Source organism: Rhamphochromis longiceps, linkage group LG15, assembly GCF_057381845.1.
Source record: "Rhamphochromis longiceps isolate RC_006_pf linkage group LG15, R_longiceps_female_GT1.1, whole genome shotgun sequence".
Taxonomy (NCBI): Eukaryota; Metazoa; Chordata; class Actinopteri; order Cichliformes; family Cichlidae; genus Rhamphochromis; species Rhamphochromis longiceps.
Window position 1 is genome coordinate 9,170,445 of NC_140571.1, and position 16,564 is coordinate 9,187,008.

Sequence of the window (16,564 nt, forward strand, 5' to 3'; positions counted from 1 at the left end):
CTTAAGTGTGATGCTTTTAATTTTCCCTGCCAGAAAAAGAAAACTTTTGGTACATTATTAAATCAGAAGACTATAGAGTGGTTTATAGTGGATACAAGCCAACAAGATTCAGTTTGTACTTTGTAAAACATAGATATTTTATAATAGTTGCATCAAGCTCCTGAATTTAGAAAATTTCATTTATACCAACTGTAAGAATTCTCTAGCGTAAAATAATTTAGGTTAATAAACCAGCAATTTCCCCCAAACGTTTATCTGTGAATCCGTGCTAGTGCCCCCCATTCAGCATAATGTCTCTTTCAGCACACCACCCCTTGCTTTTACTTAAAACACTGTATCTGCTGTTAATGCTGATTGAATTATCTAGCATGGCTGAGCAAATAGAACAGAAGCAAAGTGGGAGCTGTTCTGTTGAGTGACTGACATGGGCTGAGCCTCTGTAATAAAAGACAGATAAGAAAGTAAATATTAGCAAAGAAAGATACCACCTAATACCACTCTTCATTAATGTGTTAAGCACTTTGTTTCAGCAAAAAGGGAAAAAAATCATGACTGTATTCAAAGCTTAAAACAACAATCTGCAGGGCCTTTAAACCACTCGAACTAAGACATAATATCTTGTTTGTGTAATACATACAAATTTTGCCAAGTTAGGCTTTTGTGGTCTTAAAAGAATGTTGGGACTGTTATTGATGTTCCCATCTAGATCTTGATTATGAAAAGCCAATTATGTCCTGAATGTTAATTGCCATAACTGTATTTATTATGCAAAACATAGACCTGAGCTCTCCCATCACAAAGCCTTCCAAAGGTTCCATGAATCCTTAATAAGAAAGCATTAAACTGACATTTGGGGATACAGCAGTGAAACGCTCTTATCTTTTCCTCAAAAACTAGGATGCTTTCTCCTCAGAAGTGTCCAGAGAATAAAATGGGATTAACATTAAGGTTATTTTGTGGACATGCGTCATTACACGGTCAAATTAAAAGCCAACACAGACGTTTAGGGTTTGTTCCTGGATGATTTCCTGCACTCTATTTATAGCTGGCATCCCAGTGTGAAAATTGTGCTAATATTTACTCTGCAGACAGTGACAGTTGGTGTGTGGCTGGTATGATACTGTGCAGGAGGACTGAGCCAGATAAGCAGACAATGATTAAAAAAAGAGAGAGAGAGAGAAAGAAAGAGCCACATGGATTCATGCCATCATACAGAATTCAGTGTGTAATGGCACCAGAAAAACTGAAAACAGCATTCATTTTAATCTAGTAACTGTTGTCTCTTCTGGAAGAAGACGTAAAATGTTGCAACATGCTGTATCTATTTGGAACAAATGGTACTGGAAAGAGGTTGGGATTGTTTGCTGATCAGAAATCACAAAATCATTATATGTGTGCATTTTATCTTTATATTTACATGTTTTTACATGTTAATACATTAACTATAACTTGTTTTGGGGCAGCGTAATTACAAGCTGCCATTACCATAAAATATTGCTACTGATAATGTAAGTAACCACTGCATAAACTACACTGACACTCAGGACTGCTGTATTGATACACATCGTTAACACATTGCCATGTTGGGAATAAATGAACACACAATGTTTTTGCAGTTTATCCTTCATATTATTGATTGCTAGTATGTTGGAGTGCAGTGAGTCATTTGATCATAGGAGGGACACGGCTGTATTATTGTATTACATGTATGTATGTTTAGCTTAATGTCAGCTAGACTTGCTAACTACAGACTCATGCTAACCTGAAGAAACAAACAAACTTACCTCTGCCTCCTCACAGGGATGGTAACATAAGTGGGGTATAGATACAGGTGTGTTTGGTTCTACTGTTCTAAGTGTATTTACTTATTTATATTCACTTCCAAGTGAATGGCTTGTGGCTGGCTGTGAGCTCTGGATAGCTTTAGCCACTTTGTCTTTGTTAGCCTCTTTAAATTGCTCATGTTTGATAAACAGTGGTGCAATGGTTAGTATTGGCCCATCACAGCAGGGATGTCCTGGGTTCAAATCCAGTCTTTATGTGCAAATTTGCATGTTCTCCTCATATCAGTGTGGGTACTCCAGCTTCCTCTCACAGTCTAATAACATGCATGGAGTTATGCCAATTGGTGATTCCAATTTTATCAAGCGTGACTGGTTGTCTGTGTCAGTGTTAGCCCTGTGACAGACTGATGACCTGTCCAGGGTGTACCTTGCCTCTCACCCTGTGAAAGCTGGAATAGGCTCCAGCACAACCCTGAACTGAATAAGTGAAGGAAAATAGATGATTAGGTTTGTTGAAGCAACGGTTTTTTATAGTGGTTCCCCTGTAGTTTACTTTGGCAAACTATGTGCCTTCCCCATTCACAGCAAAGAACTTGTTAACAGCAAAGTCTCACTATCTTCTCGCTACGAGAAGATTTGCCTGTGCAGCTGTGCATGTGTTGCACATTCGTATGAAAACCATCCGATCCTGGTCCCCGGCTGGTTGATTGAGTTGTTTGGTGGAAAATAAATGTGCTTCAACATTTCAAACTCCTGCTGGATTTTCGTCCCGTTTCGCTTCGGCCAAGCTCACAGGCAGCTTGTTTTATATAATCACTAGAGCCAGCTTTCTAAGAACCCCTCTCACTCATTTTACTGAGAATATGATACTTAGGTCTAGGAAGATGAAAGGAAGATGGGATACACTCGTGTCTAGAATGTAACTCATGCCCTGCACTTTTGTTTTTAACAGTATGTCCATGATTGTTTCCGAACATTCATCAAGAAGCTTTAATTTTGCATATTTAATCAGACCTTAAAGATACACCTGTTAGGTCAGAAAAGCACCATTTAAAATGTTCAATTAGTTGTCTTACTATGCAACACAGAGCAGCCCTCGTTTGTCAAACAGGGTGTTTACAGTTTCTTGAGTTGTGGTCTAACATTGACTGAAGGGTACTAAATATGGAGGTGACTTGCACTTTAAGTGTCCATTAGAAACACCCTGAATCATCTGAGTGACTCGCATCCACCCTTGTTTATACATGTAGAGCGCTGTGTCTGTTAAATTATGTGATTTCCATACAGGTCTGAACCACTACGATCAATACCCAAGGATCTAAAATAACACTGCATCCTAGATTTATTACTTTAAAATGGTAAATGGACTAGTTCTTATATAGCGCTTTTCCACTCTTCTGAGCACTCAAAGCGCTTTACACAACTTGTGCATTCACCCATTCGCACAAGCACAACTGACATTCACACACATTCATACTCCGATGAATGCATCGGAGAGCAATTTCGGGTTAGTATCTTGCCCAAGGATATTTGGCATGCAGACTAGGGGAAGCCGGGAATCGAACCACCAACCTTCCGATCAGTAGATGACCTGCTCTACCACCTGAGCTACAGCCACCCACTTTACAACTTTTTAGATTGTAGCAATTGCTTGTGAAAGCACTAAACTCAGCCACAAAGGACAGACTGAAAACTACTAACTGTATAATTATGTACAGAGAGAACAATGGTTGTCATCACCTATAAAATGATTTTACATCAACGTTCACTAGAGGGAAAGTAAACATTTCCAAAGTCATGGCAAGTTAACACAGCAACAGAAGAGACACTTTAATATCGGAGCTATTTCCTCGCGGCCATTTATTCATAAAGTATAATCGCTCTGCACCATACAAGGATTGTTTTCATTAGCAATTCAAACAGGGCGTGATTTTCTCTGCGCTGATACGAATCTGTTCCCCCAGGAGTCCTCGAGCTCCCATTTCAACATCTTCATCAACTATAAATAGCCTCCCAAAAAGAAAATCTATTCAGGAAATAATAGGTTTATATTTAATATTTTGTTTTCAACTCAAGACTAAGGCTGTGACTCAAATGAAAAGAGGAAAACTAGAATCCCCATATTCCCCAGTGCTAATCTCAAGCTGAGTTCAAGGGACAAACAAAGCAGTCATTACTTTTCCCATCCATTATCACACCAAAGCAAAACAAGTCACCTTTGAGAGCTGCTGATCTAATTTAAGACAGTGTATCTCTGCACCCCTTTAATAGATGAGGGCATCTCACAGGAATCCCTTCTAATGCAGTGGAGCACTTCAGACCCTTCCATCTGACTGATGGATGTTAGTCCGGCAAGTACCAAATACATCAGCTTCTAGGGTGTTACGCCTTTGGGATAACAAGATAAAGGGATAATCAATGTGAGTACTTGAGCTGTGCATTTGGAAACGACTGATTTCAACTGTATACATTTTCCTGGCGTTTTTGCCTTTCCTTTATATCAACTTGTGAGTTTCAAGATCCTTGGCTAGATTTCCAGAATGCTGCAGGCACTCCACAGGCAAGGTCATATTTTTTTAATGTGTTTGCCTGTTTGTTTGTGTGCCTGTAACTGTGTAGTGGTTAGTGCACTCGCTTGGCAAGCAAAAGGTCGCTGGTTTGATTCCAGCATGAGATACAAATCCCCTTTGGGGTTGCATCAGGAAGAGCATCCGGAGTAAAAACTCTGCCAAAGCAAACATGCAGTGCGACCCCTTCTGGCAAGGGAGAAGCTGAAAGTCTGATATTATCCAGCCACAAAAACTGACGGCTAGTTCCTGCATTTTGGAGCTTATTTTGCTTTCAAAAGAGCCATAGTGCTGTCATATGGTTACAGTAAATATAAAGCTAGAGCCAGCAGCTGTAAAGCTAAGCTTAGCACAAAGATGGAAAAACAAGTGGAAATAACCTTCTGGATATAGCAGATCTTAGTAAGTCTCAAGCAGCAATTTCCCCCCTTTGTGGCAAATGTAGATGGGTTGATTCTTCTTCCAACTCTTTTGTTTAGATTTTATTGAGGCTTAAAGGTATATATTATTAGTCGCATGGCCACTTTGAGTAGTGATTCGGTGCTGAATCAAAATATCAACATCGCAGCGAACAGGGACACACCTTGCTACACATGCTAAGTAGCGCGCACTGCTATTAGCTGACTTCCCATGTTTTGATCCATCTAAACATGGTTATCTTACCTTAATTATACAGGATTATAACTGCAAAGATGCTGAACCTAAGCCTTCAAAATGGAAACTCTAAAACCACAGATTGCATAAAAGTAGCTGTAGCTAGCATAACAGGAGCCACTGGTTTCTACGTTGCATTTTGAGATGCCATCTTCTAAGACCCCACCCCCCAAAAAAAACATTTAAATAATTTTGGATGTACAACAGATCTCAATAATTTAAACCCTAAAAAAATTATGTAAAATAATTCAGAATTCATCAAACAGCAATTTTCAGAAGCTTTTAAAGCCAATATTCATCAGATAGCCCCATAATTAATACCAGTATGATCAGAGGAATCCACTGAAGTATAACTAACTTATCTGAGCTGGGTTAAACACTTCCAGCTCATCTTAATAAACTGCAAAATCAAGATAACATGTCTTATGATAAAACTTCTACTGGGATTTTTGATGCTTTGTTTCAATAACAGCAAACAGAATGGATTTCTGTACAGTGCTGACGTTAGGCGTTTTCCCCTTTTAGTGTGACAGCATAGGGTTATTTTTAGGAGTGGGCTCCTCAGCTCTCAGTGCTGAGCTTAGGCAGGGACATGACGTGTCAGAAATGGTAAGGGGAGTTGAATTTTTCAGAGGTACAGAGCAGATATGGGATTTGGCTCTCCAGTGGAGGGACAGGTTCAGCAAGATATGCATGCGTGCACACGCACACACACAAGATGCATCTGCAATAGTTAATCTCTCTCCTACACATACAAACACACACACAGAATAACAATTGACAACATGCTGATAAAGACTCTTACACTGGAGTGACAGCATATCCTATTTCATAGACACCTGTCACAGGCATCAAACAAGACAGAACACTCAAATGTTTGGACTTCACACAGTAAACAGGAAGCAGTATTTGTGTGAGTGCGTGTGCACATTATAGCGGCTGTGTGAACAAGGACCTCTCCCGAGATAGGGGCTCTCAGTTTCTCTCTGTTGCATAATTCTCTTCACTTCAGGCCAGGGAACCTTGCTGGTGCTAAAAACACTCCAGAGAAAATGCATCGAATAACAGAATAACATTCAGCTCTCTTTAAGCCACTAAAACAGTAGTTTGGCTGCACATGTTACTGTTTATAAAGGGGAACGGGGACACGTGGGAGTGAATCATGTCCTCTTGGCCATTACTGATGTACTGGATGAAACTGTTAATAACCCCAAGGCTTTAAAAAATGAATTACCAAACATAAACATTTATAGCAAAAATTCTACTGTGGACCACGAGAAAACATTACGCTTGCCACAACACAACACAAAGAAAATCAATATAGAATATGATATGCTGCAGTTTTTAATAACACGAGGCTGAGGTTTTAAAAATCAATATTTGTGGAGTGAACCAGTGAAGAAAATAAACCTGCTTGCTTCAAATGTAACAGGCACAAGACAACATGTGGAAGATCGAACAAACAACGTCGTGAAAAATCTGATTTACTTTCTGAATGTTGGCTGAAATAGATACAACATATAGAAATGTACATAAAGGTAACATCTGTACCACCCTTTCACGAAAAATTTATAATACCATATGTAAAAATCAAACCTTAAAGTATTAATACAGAAATTATTACGCTGTGGAATACTACAACTCATCTTTGAATGAGGCTTCCTTCAGTTTCAAAATATCCACCGCAAACAGGGGGTTATCACACGTGACATGTGACAACATCCCAAAACCATTTAATACTGCATATTCTCATGGCTGTGGAAAAATGAAGACCAAAACTTCACCTTTGCAGCCTGAACTGGGTTTACAAGAAGATGAAGCAAAGTGGCAAAAAATATGGAGGATATGCTAGTTTATAAATGTACTTCCCCTATCTAATACTACCAGGCAGAAATAAAAAAAATGCACACTAACTAAACAAAAGAGTATATTACACAGTCAGTTCTATGTCTCTGAGCTAAATTTGTGCTAAGGGCAAAGCAATGCTTTGAATGAAATGCAAATAATGAGCGTGCCGATATCCTCCCAGCGGCAATGCCTGCAGGCTGGTGTTAAGTGGACAAAACATTTTTACAAAGATCATGCCCATATTTGCTAGTTTGTACAAAATTAGCACGCCACTTACCAACCCCATTTATTAGCTGTACCATGCTAGTATAAAAATGAGATTTAACAAGATCCTGAAAACATTCCTAAGAGATTTTGATCAATACTGACATGACAGCATCACACATCAAAGCTCCTGTTCCACCACATCACAAAGGTGCTCTGTTGGATTGAGATCTGGAGACTGTGTTGAACTAATTTGTCTTTTAAGCCATTTAAATGATGCTCAGGTGGCAATGAGGGACCCAAAATGTGCCCAAATATATCTTGCACACCAATACACCACCAGCAGCAGCAGCCACGATGCATACCTGATTTTATGTTATTTATGCATATTCTGACCCATTCATCCATCTTCTCCTGCTTATACAGGGCCAGGTCGCATGGGCAGCAGCCTAAGCAGAGAAGTCCAGACCTCCCTCTTCCCAGCCACCTCCTCCAGTTTGTCTGGGGGAACACCAAAGCATTTCCAGGCCAGCCGAGAGATATACTCTCTCCAGCATGTCCTGAGTCTGCCCCAGAGCCTCCTCCTGGTGGGACATGCCCGAAACACCTCACCTAGGAGGCGCCCCGGGGGCATCCTTATCAGATGCCTCAACTGCCTCAACTGGCTCCTTTCGATGTGGAGGAGCAGAGACTCTACTCTGAGCCCCTCTCGCTACTTCTCACCCTATCTCTAAGGGAGAGGGCTTCAAAGGAAGCTCATTTCTGCCGCTTGTATCCGCGATCTCGTTCTTTTAGTCACTACCCACAGTGACCATAGGTGAGGGTAGGAATGCAGATCGACAGCTAAAGTAAGAGCTTCGCTTTTACACTCAGCTCTCTCTTTACTACGACAGGCAGGTACAGGGTCCTCATCACTGCAGCCGCCTTGTGAGAAAGTCCCAGTAGATCAGCAGTTTCTGAGATACTCAAACTAGTCTGCCTGGCACCAACAAGCATGTCCCATTCAAAGTCACTTTAATCAGCTTCCCTCTCCATTCTGATGCTCAGTTTCAACTTCAGCAGGTCGTCTTAACCATGTCTACATGTCTGATTGAATAGAGTTGCTCCCAAGTGATTGGCTGATTAGATATTTGTTTTAACAAACAGCTGAACACAGTACAATGGAAAATTTTGACGTGCCATGGCCTGGTATAACACAGAAAGGCTTTGGATCAGCAAAGTGATTCATCCTCTTGTGGGTGCCAAGAACAATAACATTTCATCCATAAAGTAGTTATTGAGATATTTTAGCCAGAACAAAAATAGTGGACTGATACTTTCCTTTTTCACCATCTAGAACGTGATGACAGCCGGTTGCTAGTCAACAACTCTTCAGATTACTCAATTATTTTGCCTCAGAGTTGAGGAGTTTTATTTAGCGACCAGCCGCTTCATGACACTGACATTTTTTTTCTCCCATTGTCGCTACAAGTCACTGAATTTCAGTGACATTCTGTGGTCTCTGGTTGCCACATGCCTGCCAGTCTCTTCCTGTGTAGGCGTCCCTTTAGACTCTCACTGCAAGCATGGCTAAAAAGGTCACACGCCAAGCACCAGGGTATTTGCTACTAGAAGCCTAAAATAAAATTTCTAACACAACATGGCATTTATATATATATATTTTTTGTCAGTTTCCTCATAAAACAATGCAGGAAAAAAAATTCAAACAAACTGTAGCGGAAAAAGGCTATGCAGAACTGTGAGATAGGTCTCTGTGCTTTTGACAGTAATCCCACTAATCAGACTGCTGGGGCGATAGAGCTCGTGCATTTCCCTTCTGAAGTGGAATGCTTGAAAAGACACTCAGACAAAAACATCTCTGCTGTTATCTATGCAACTAAACAGCACTGATTTGTGTTTGAAACATGGTTGTAAATAAAATAAAAAAACACATTCAAAAAGAAAAAATATGTCTGTTCAATTTCTTTTTAAATCAAAGACTTTATAAAGCCGTTAGCTGAAATTACAAGAAACACAATGAGATCCTATTTTCAGTCACAGTGTGGGTTCAGTTAGACACACAGTGGGTTAAATAATTTAAAATCTTTACTGCAAATAATAGCTCACAACTTAGATAGTACTAATTTTTGAAATAAAAAAATCCATTAGACAGGTTTCTTGCCTTAAAGCACGCCCTGTAAAAACTCATTAGCAGCTTTTTATCATCTAATCTATCATCAGCATGCGACTGGTGGGACTGAGGAGTAGTGAACATGAATTATGCAGACTATAGGTGGGAAATCTGCTCACTCAAATCATCATCTGATGTACTGAAGCTCAGCTAATGGCATATACTGGCTTAACTGATCCTCTAAATCACTGTGTGCTTATACATGAACCCTAGTAAATGCAAAGAGAAATAAGAGTGCCTCTACTTTTAGCAGAAGAAATCCAAAAGCACAGCAACATCTGGCTGTATATCAGACTAAATATATGCACTATTCTTGCTCCATTTACCTCTTTCTGGGTGGATGATGTTTTTTAGTGCAACAGTAAATGGGACAGTGCTGGTTGTGTACTTTATGCTAATACAACCTTTCCTAAAGATGTCATGTTAAATGAATCAGGTCTCTACACTGAAGTAGCCAGTGCATTGAATCCATGCAGTCTACAGACATATTTGTACTGGTTTACTGTCAGGACTGCATTATCTAAAGCCAAGTACACTGACTTTTTCCAAAAACATGTTGCTGTTGACTATTTAATTTATAAATAGTTTTAGCACTGCCAATGTTGTGCTGTATCAGGGTCAAGAGTCATGTTTAAAACCTGATCACACACAGGGATAGCCACATGGCTACATCTGGTATTAAAATATAACTAGTTTAGTTTAGTTACAGTGCAATGAAAACATATTTTAGGCATGAATAAAATCTAGAATTTTATTAGGCCAATCATAATTTTGGTTTTGTTGATGTTGTGTGTTTTGCATCATCGTCCTGCAGCATAACTTCCTAAAAAGCTCCACTTGAGCTTCACGCCATGAACTGATGGCCAGACATTCTCCTTCAGGATTTTCTGGTAGAGAGCAGAATTCATGGACTGTCTAGGTTCTGAAACAACAAAGCAGCCCTGGACCATCACACTACCGCCACCATGTTTGACTGGTACTATGATGGTCTTTTTATAAAATGCTGTGTTAGTTCCATGCAGATGTAACCACACTCAAACCTTGTAAAAAGTTTAGTTTTGATCTTATCGGTTCAAAGAATATTTTTCCAGAAGTTTTAGGAATCATCAAGGTGCTTTTGAGCTCCTCCTGGCTGAGCTCTTTTTTTAGTCTTGAAACTAAAGAAGTTTTTTCAGTTGTCTTTAAGAAACTTAAAGTCCAGTCGCTTGTCTATGCAAGCTCCTTAGATAACACCATATAATGTAATTAGTACCTAATAAAGTTACATTACTAGTACTTATTTCTGGATCCTAACACAGCTCTGACTGCTCAATCAGTCACTAATTCGTCATCTTATTTATCACATTCAGATCGTGGGAACCCTCTGTAAATTGATCTTTACTAATTCTGGTCTTCAGCCCTTTATTGACACTCAATTCTTCCTTAATGGTGGAGGGGGACTATGTTTCCTCTTCCTCCTCACTGCTATCTCTCTAGGTCACGGGTTCCTGAGTCTTAATGAGCCACTGAGAGATAATTGCTCCTTCAGGACACTGTTAACTGACACCAGTGTCTCCTGGATGACATTCAGTCAAGCCCCTGTCAGGTTCAATATAACCAAGGGCTATATGCACAGCCAGAGATTGAACCTAATGACTCCTGAGTCCACCAACTTCAGATCGAGCTATGATCCAAACTGCAAAGCACAGGAAACAAATTGCATATTCTGACAGTTTCTTCAAAGCCACAGGGCTTGAGACACCAGAGATTTTGTTAAAGATGCTTGTTGTCTTCTGTTTTCTTCTTCTCACATTGGTCCCACAGCTACGCAGCAAAAAAGAAGATATGCTCCGTTACAAAAAGCACTTATAAAATGCAATACTAAAGCAAATTACACAATCTTGCTTGGCTTCAGCTCAGTCTCCTCCAGTCACAGCATTTTGAACTGATGCAGCAGGGACATCCTTTAGTGCCAAGGGCAAGTGTGTGTGACTTCTAAGACACAGGAAAGGTCTGTACTGCTACTGTGTGACGTGATGCAAAGGGACGGCCTGTACTCAGGGTACATGCTGTGTCCTCTTCCATGCTGCCAGTGGCTTTGACCTCAACAGATGACAATGGGCAGCCACAGTGGGCGACTAGAAAGTGCTGCACATGTCAGTTTTCCACTTGCTAAAGGACTAAAGACTGACTACATTTAAGGTGGAGCAAATAGATCACTTTATTTTAATAAGGTTTATTAAGGTGGCTGGTTAAAAATAAAATTGTTATTATGCATTGTTTTTGTCTTTTTGGTTTACTAATGAAAAGAGTGTTCACTCCTCATTTCATAGAAACCTATAAATATGTTATATATATATAAAATTTTAAAGTGCTTTAATTCCACAGCTATTCACAGAGGGGGTTCGTGACTTTCACATGGTTGATGGTAGGTAGCAGTGGCCACAGTGACTCCAGAAATGCTCGCAAAAGTGTGGGACGGGTTTGACTACCACATGGACATATATCCAGAGGGGGACATATTGACCACTTGTAATAAAATAAATAAATAAATTTTTGTTATATAGGGTGTATTAAAAGAGAACCACACAATTTCAAAAGGGTAATTCAATTCAGTTTTTTCAATTCAATTTTATTTATATAGCGCCAATCATAACAACAGTCGCCTCAAGGTGCTTTATATTGTAAGGCAGACCCTACAATAATACATACAGAGAAAAATCCAACAATCAAATGACCCTCTATGAGCAAGCACTTTGGCGACAGTGGGAAGGAAAAACTCCCTTTTAGCAGGAAGAAACCTCCGGGAGAACCAGGCTCAGGGAGGGGCGGTAAGTTAAGTGTAACCTTACAGTGGTGGACAATTAGAGGTCAGGAGGCAATTAAATTAATCAGTGTAACACTCCAGACACAAGTGATCATCCAATTAAATTCCTCTGTCTCATTCCACCTTCACACTGGAGTCTCATTTAACCTATTAAGCCCCAAGCTTAACTGATCTCCTGCCTTTGCCCCCCGTATCAGGGGGCGCTGGGGCTTAAGGGGTTAAAACCAACTCTTACCTAAATTAACTAAATATTGTTCTTAAAAGTGATTATTTATCCACAGTGACTTACCATCCACGCTCCACATGCACTTTCAGTTGGCTGTCAGCACACAAATAATTCATCACTCTCTTTCAAACTTAACCACACCTAATGTGTGTGAAAGTGCCAACCGGCTGCGATGTTACCTTATTTAAATTCCGACAGGCAGCTCTGACGCATTGCCACATGCTGCCATACAGACACTGTCCTCTCTCCACTTTGCCTGCTTAAGTAGCATCTGGATATCAACAGCCGCTCTTACTGCCTGCACCGTTTCCTCACTGCTGCGTTCACACGTTTTCCCAGCCTGATCTCTGCGGTGTTTCTGAGACACAAACTGCTTCTGTCATCAGGTGCCGAAATCCAGCTGGATTCTGCTCTGGCAGTGTCACTCTGCCTTTTCTTATCTCTCTCACTGGCAACAACAATAAGAGAAGAAAAGCACAATGCAGGGGCTTCTGCTAACAATGTGTCACAATCGATGTCTTTCAAAATGACACGCTGATGGTTTGTTTGTCATCAAAAGTCAGCGCGGTTGATGCGCAGAGTATTGTGACGTGGAAAATTATGATTTTTTTTTTTTTAAATCCCTCACTGTTTGTGCACAATCAAAAGTTTTAGCCCAGCAGTTATGAGAAGCTGACAAACCCAAGCACTTATTTGAGACAAGCCACCACTTAAAACTGTCATTTTGTGCTCGAGCTGAGAAACAAAATGCATTTAAAGCAACCAGAGACAATCATGAAAGCCCAAATCCAACAGATTTATGTTCGGGCATTCAATAATTTATGTAGAACATGTCCAACAGAGCAGAAGAAACTAAGAACATCTTGCTGGCTGTGAAATTAATCAGTCATGTTTAATGAAAGCTGGCACTAAGTAGGAATTTTGGATGAAGCATAACCAGCATGCTACCATTTATTGCAGTGGGAAGCTCACAGGCAAAGTAGCAGAGAGGAGGGAGCGTTCAAGACGGCGCTTGACACATTTGTGTTACAGCAGGGCTGCAGGCTGCAAGGCAGTCTGTCACTGATGGTGTGACAAGGTTTGCTGCTCTGACCCCTCACTCAGCACTCAAAACCTCCTGTACTTCGCACTGTAGTTGTCCTTAAGCAACATTGCATATTGAATATGGTCAAAAAAACTTTTTGAAAAACCAATAACTGAGAATTATGATGTAAATTCAGCTCAATTATTAAAGATGTGTTTGTTGCATATTCATTTATCTTCGTCGAATGATAATTGGTCGACCTCTGTGGATGAAACTCGCTGAAAAATTGGTTTCATTTTTATATTTTTTAAGTAGCTGTATAATCTTATTAGACAGCTGAAGTGTGTTCAACAGAAAAACTAACCTAGACCTTTAATTAGATCTTAGTAGGATTAAATCTTAGTATAGTCCTCAGTTCTACCTGCAACAAATGAATACCATGCTACTTTTAACTAAGATAGTCATAGCCAGAGGCAATTTGATTGCTGTTGCCAGTCTGCCCTTATCCCCAACCTATTTTCACTTTTTTGAACACCTTGATTGATTTTTTTTCCCATTAAGCACCAAAGGATGAACTTGGACCATAGGATGAGCACTGATTAGCATCTCAAGGTCACTGTGACCTCCCAAAACGCATTGTGACTGTAACTCAAGAATTAATGTGCTACTTATGACAAGATTTCATGAAAATATCTAACAGGATACAACAATGAAGTGAGGAGATTTTACAAGCAAAGGGTCAAAGGTCAACTTTCTGTGTTATTATAGTGTCCCTACAAACACGGGCATTATTCAGCTCCATAACTCAGGAACAGACTGGGACTATGCTTAACTTTGATTAGGTGTTTCAGTAATCTGTATTGTAATCTCTATAAAATCCCTGCAGTTTTCACTACTGATTGATGGCCGAATGTTCATCCTGATTTTACAAAGTACAAAGTTGCAGTATTGATTTATCAGCGGATTTATTTGTTTATTATCTATAACTACATATATAAAAGTGATGAGATCATAGTTTACGAACTGTGTAGGAACCTACTTTACAAATTAACAAATAGCTTACCTTATTTTTATTTATTTTTTTGGAATATTTTCCATTAAAATAAAGATTGCATTACAATTACAATTGCATTGTAGTATGTTACTAATAATACACTGTTATGAATATGCCTGTGATAGCAGAGAACATCTGATAGATATATAGGAATCAAAATACCTCATCATTTGTTTTACCTTCTTAGTGCCAGGTTGGACTCTCTTTTGCCTTCAGAGCTACCTAAATTCTTTGTGTCACAGATCCAACAAGGTGCCGGACACATTCCTCTGAGATTTTAGTCCATGTTGACATGATAGCATCACACAGTTCCTGTAGATTTAATTCAGCTGCACATCCACAATGTGAATCTCCTGTTTCACACCCTAAAAGTGCTTTACTGTTATAATAAAAGGTCATTTACGTTACCATTGCCATCCTAACAGCTCAAAGCAGTGTAGCTATTCTCCTCTGAAGCAAACTTCCCAGAGAACTGCAGCTCACTAGGTAGCTTCTCATTTTCACACCATTCTCTATAAAACCCAAGAGATATTTGCTGGAAAAAGCCCAACAGATCAGCAGTTTATAAAATACTCAGAGCAGCAGGTTTGGCACCAACCAAGTCGCTTAAATCACCCTTATTCTCCAATCAGATGCTCATTTTGAACTTCAGCAGGTTGTCTTGACTACATGCACTGAGTTGCTGCCATGTGATTGGCTGATTACAGATTTGCATTTATGCAAAGTTAAGCAGGTGTACCTAATGAAGTGGTAGGTGAGTGTAGATGGCTGTAAAACGCAGCTAGGTGGAAAACCTGTAAAGCTCTTATGCTAGCGTTCTCAATTAATCTATCAATTATTGTACATATTACTAGATTAAGCGAATCCAATGGGGAAAATGCCGAAAAGAAAGAGTCCTAAGATCCCAAAGTGAATGTTTCAGAGTTTCAAACAGTATAAAGCTTTAATATATTTAACTAAAAAACAAGAACAGCAGCTATTTAGATTTTAGTTTAACTTGTTTAAACTGGTAATGAAGAAATACTGGCTCTAAGTAGCCATTTATGTTGGTATGGGGCTTCAGGCAGCATTAGCTCCATATCACACAGTAAAAGTGACAGGACTGTGCTTGTGTTTCTTATTATGTGACAGCTCAGAGTCAACAGCATAATAAAACAGCTTGTAACTGTACAGCTATGGCGCTTAGATTTGGCAGAAGGACAAACAAAAGCGCCCGAGCAATAAAACAACAAGTCCACTAGCTTGCTGCGAGCAGCCAGAGGCACACACTGCCCTCCTTTCATACTCCCAATCTGACAGATGATGCTGCCGCTACGCCACATGAAGAAAAAAAAAAGAATCTTTGCAAAACTGTAACCGTTTCCAAACATTTGTATCATCTCACTCACTTTCGTGTTTTGAAGTTCCCCATGTGTGCCGCGGAACTCCCGGGCTCTTGATAATCGCTCTGCCGGCAGATTTCAGGGCATCCATCACGAGGTGTGTCTGCTCTCCGGCAGGTGGATTCCCCAGTCACCGGACCACAGGGAGGAAAAGACGGAACAGCCTGCGCTCGATGGCGGATACGCCGGAAAGGAAAAAGGCGAGGGAGATAGGACACAGATTCAAGTTCCAGCCCCGAGCCTCTCTTCCTCGTTCTCTCTCTCTCTGTCTTTACCTCTCTCTCTCTTTCCCAAGTGATAACGTGAGCGGCTGAGGGCACACACGAGTCCACTGCACCGTTTCCAAAGTTGAGGGCGTGTCCTTCTAACCTTCACGAGCTTCCTTCGGTGAGAGGGAGTGACCTTAATGAAAAAAGTCATTACAGTCTAATGTGTGTACCGAGGACTTAAACACACTAATGAGTTTATGCCTAATGAGCTTACAACTGCACTTTCTGTCTCATAGGATTTCTTGCGGGTTATTGATCAGTGGTGGGCCCATTGTTACCATGGTTTCTTTTTCTCTTAGTTTTATTTTTTTAATTATCAAATAAAGTCATTTAGCCCTTTACCATGTTTAATATTTTAACCTTGACTAGAAACAACCCTACAGTTTTATTTAAGGGTGGTGATAAAATCATTAGCTACTGCTGACCATTTTCTGCCTTCTGTTTTCTTTAATGTTTTTTCCACATGTCCGTCTATGTTTCTTGTTAATAATAAACAAAGTAACAAAAGTAGTCAAAAGTCGAAATAATAAATAATTTGTTGGTATTCTGGCGCCATCTTTCGATTGTAGCTCGAAA

At 39.9% G+C, this 16,564-nt stretch overlaps 1 protein-coding gene across 3 annotated transcripts in view; it reads right to left on the reverse strand.

The window, feature by feature from the left end:
- Window positions 1–16,045, reverse strand: part of LOC146652029 (low density lipoprotein receptor adapter protein 1) — a 47,767-nt gene extending 31,722 nt beyond the window's left edge. For all 3 annotated transcript variants that reach the window (XM_085382568.1, XM_085382569.1, XM_085382570.1), the window contains exon 1: window positions 15,726–16,045. In XM_085382568.1, the coding sequence (XP_085238694.1) occupies window positions 15,726–15,810 (85 nt within the window). In that variant the 5' untranslated portion in view covers window positions 15,811–16,045. The remainder of the gene's footprint in view (window positions 1–15,725) is intronic.
- Between the last annotated feature and the right edge of the window lie 519 nt (window positions 16,046–16,564).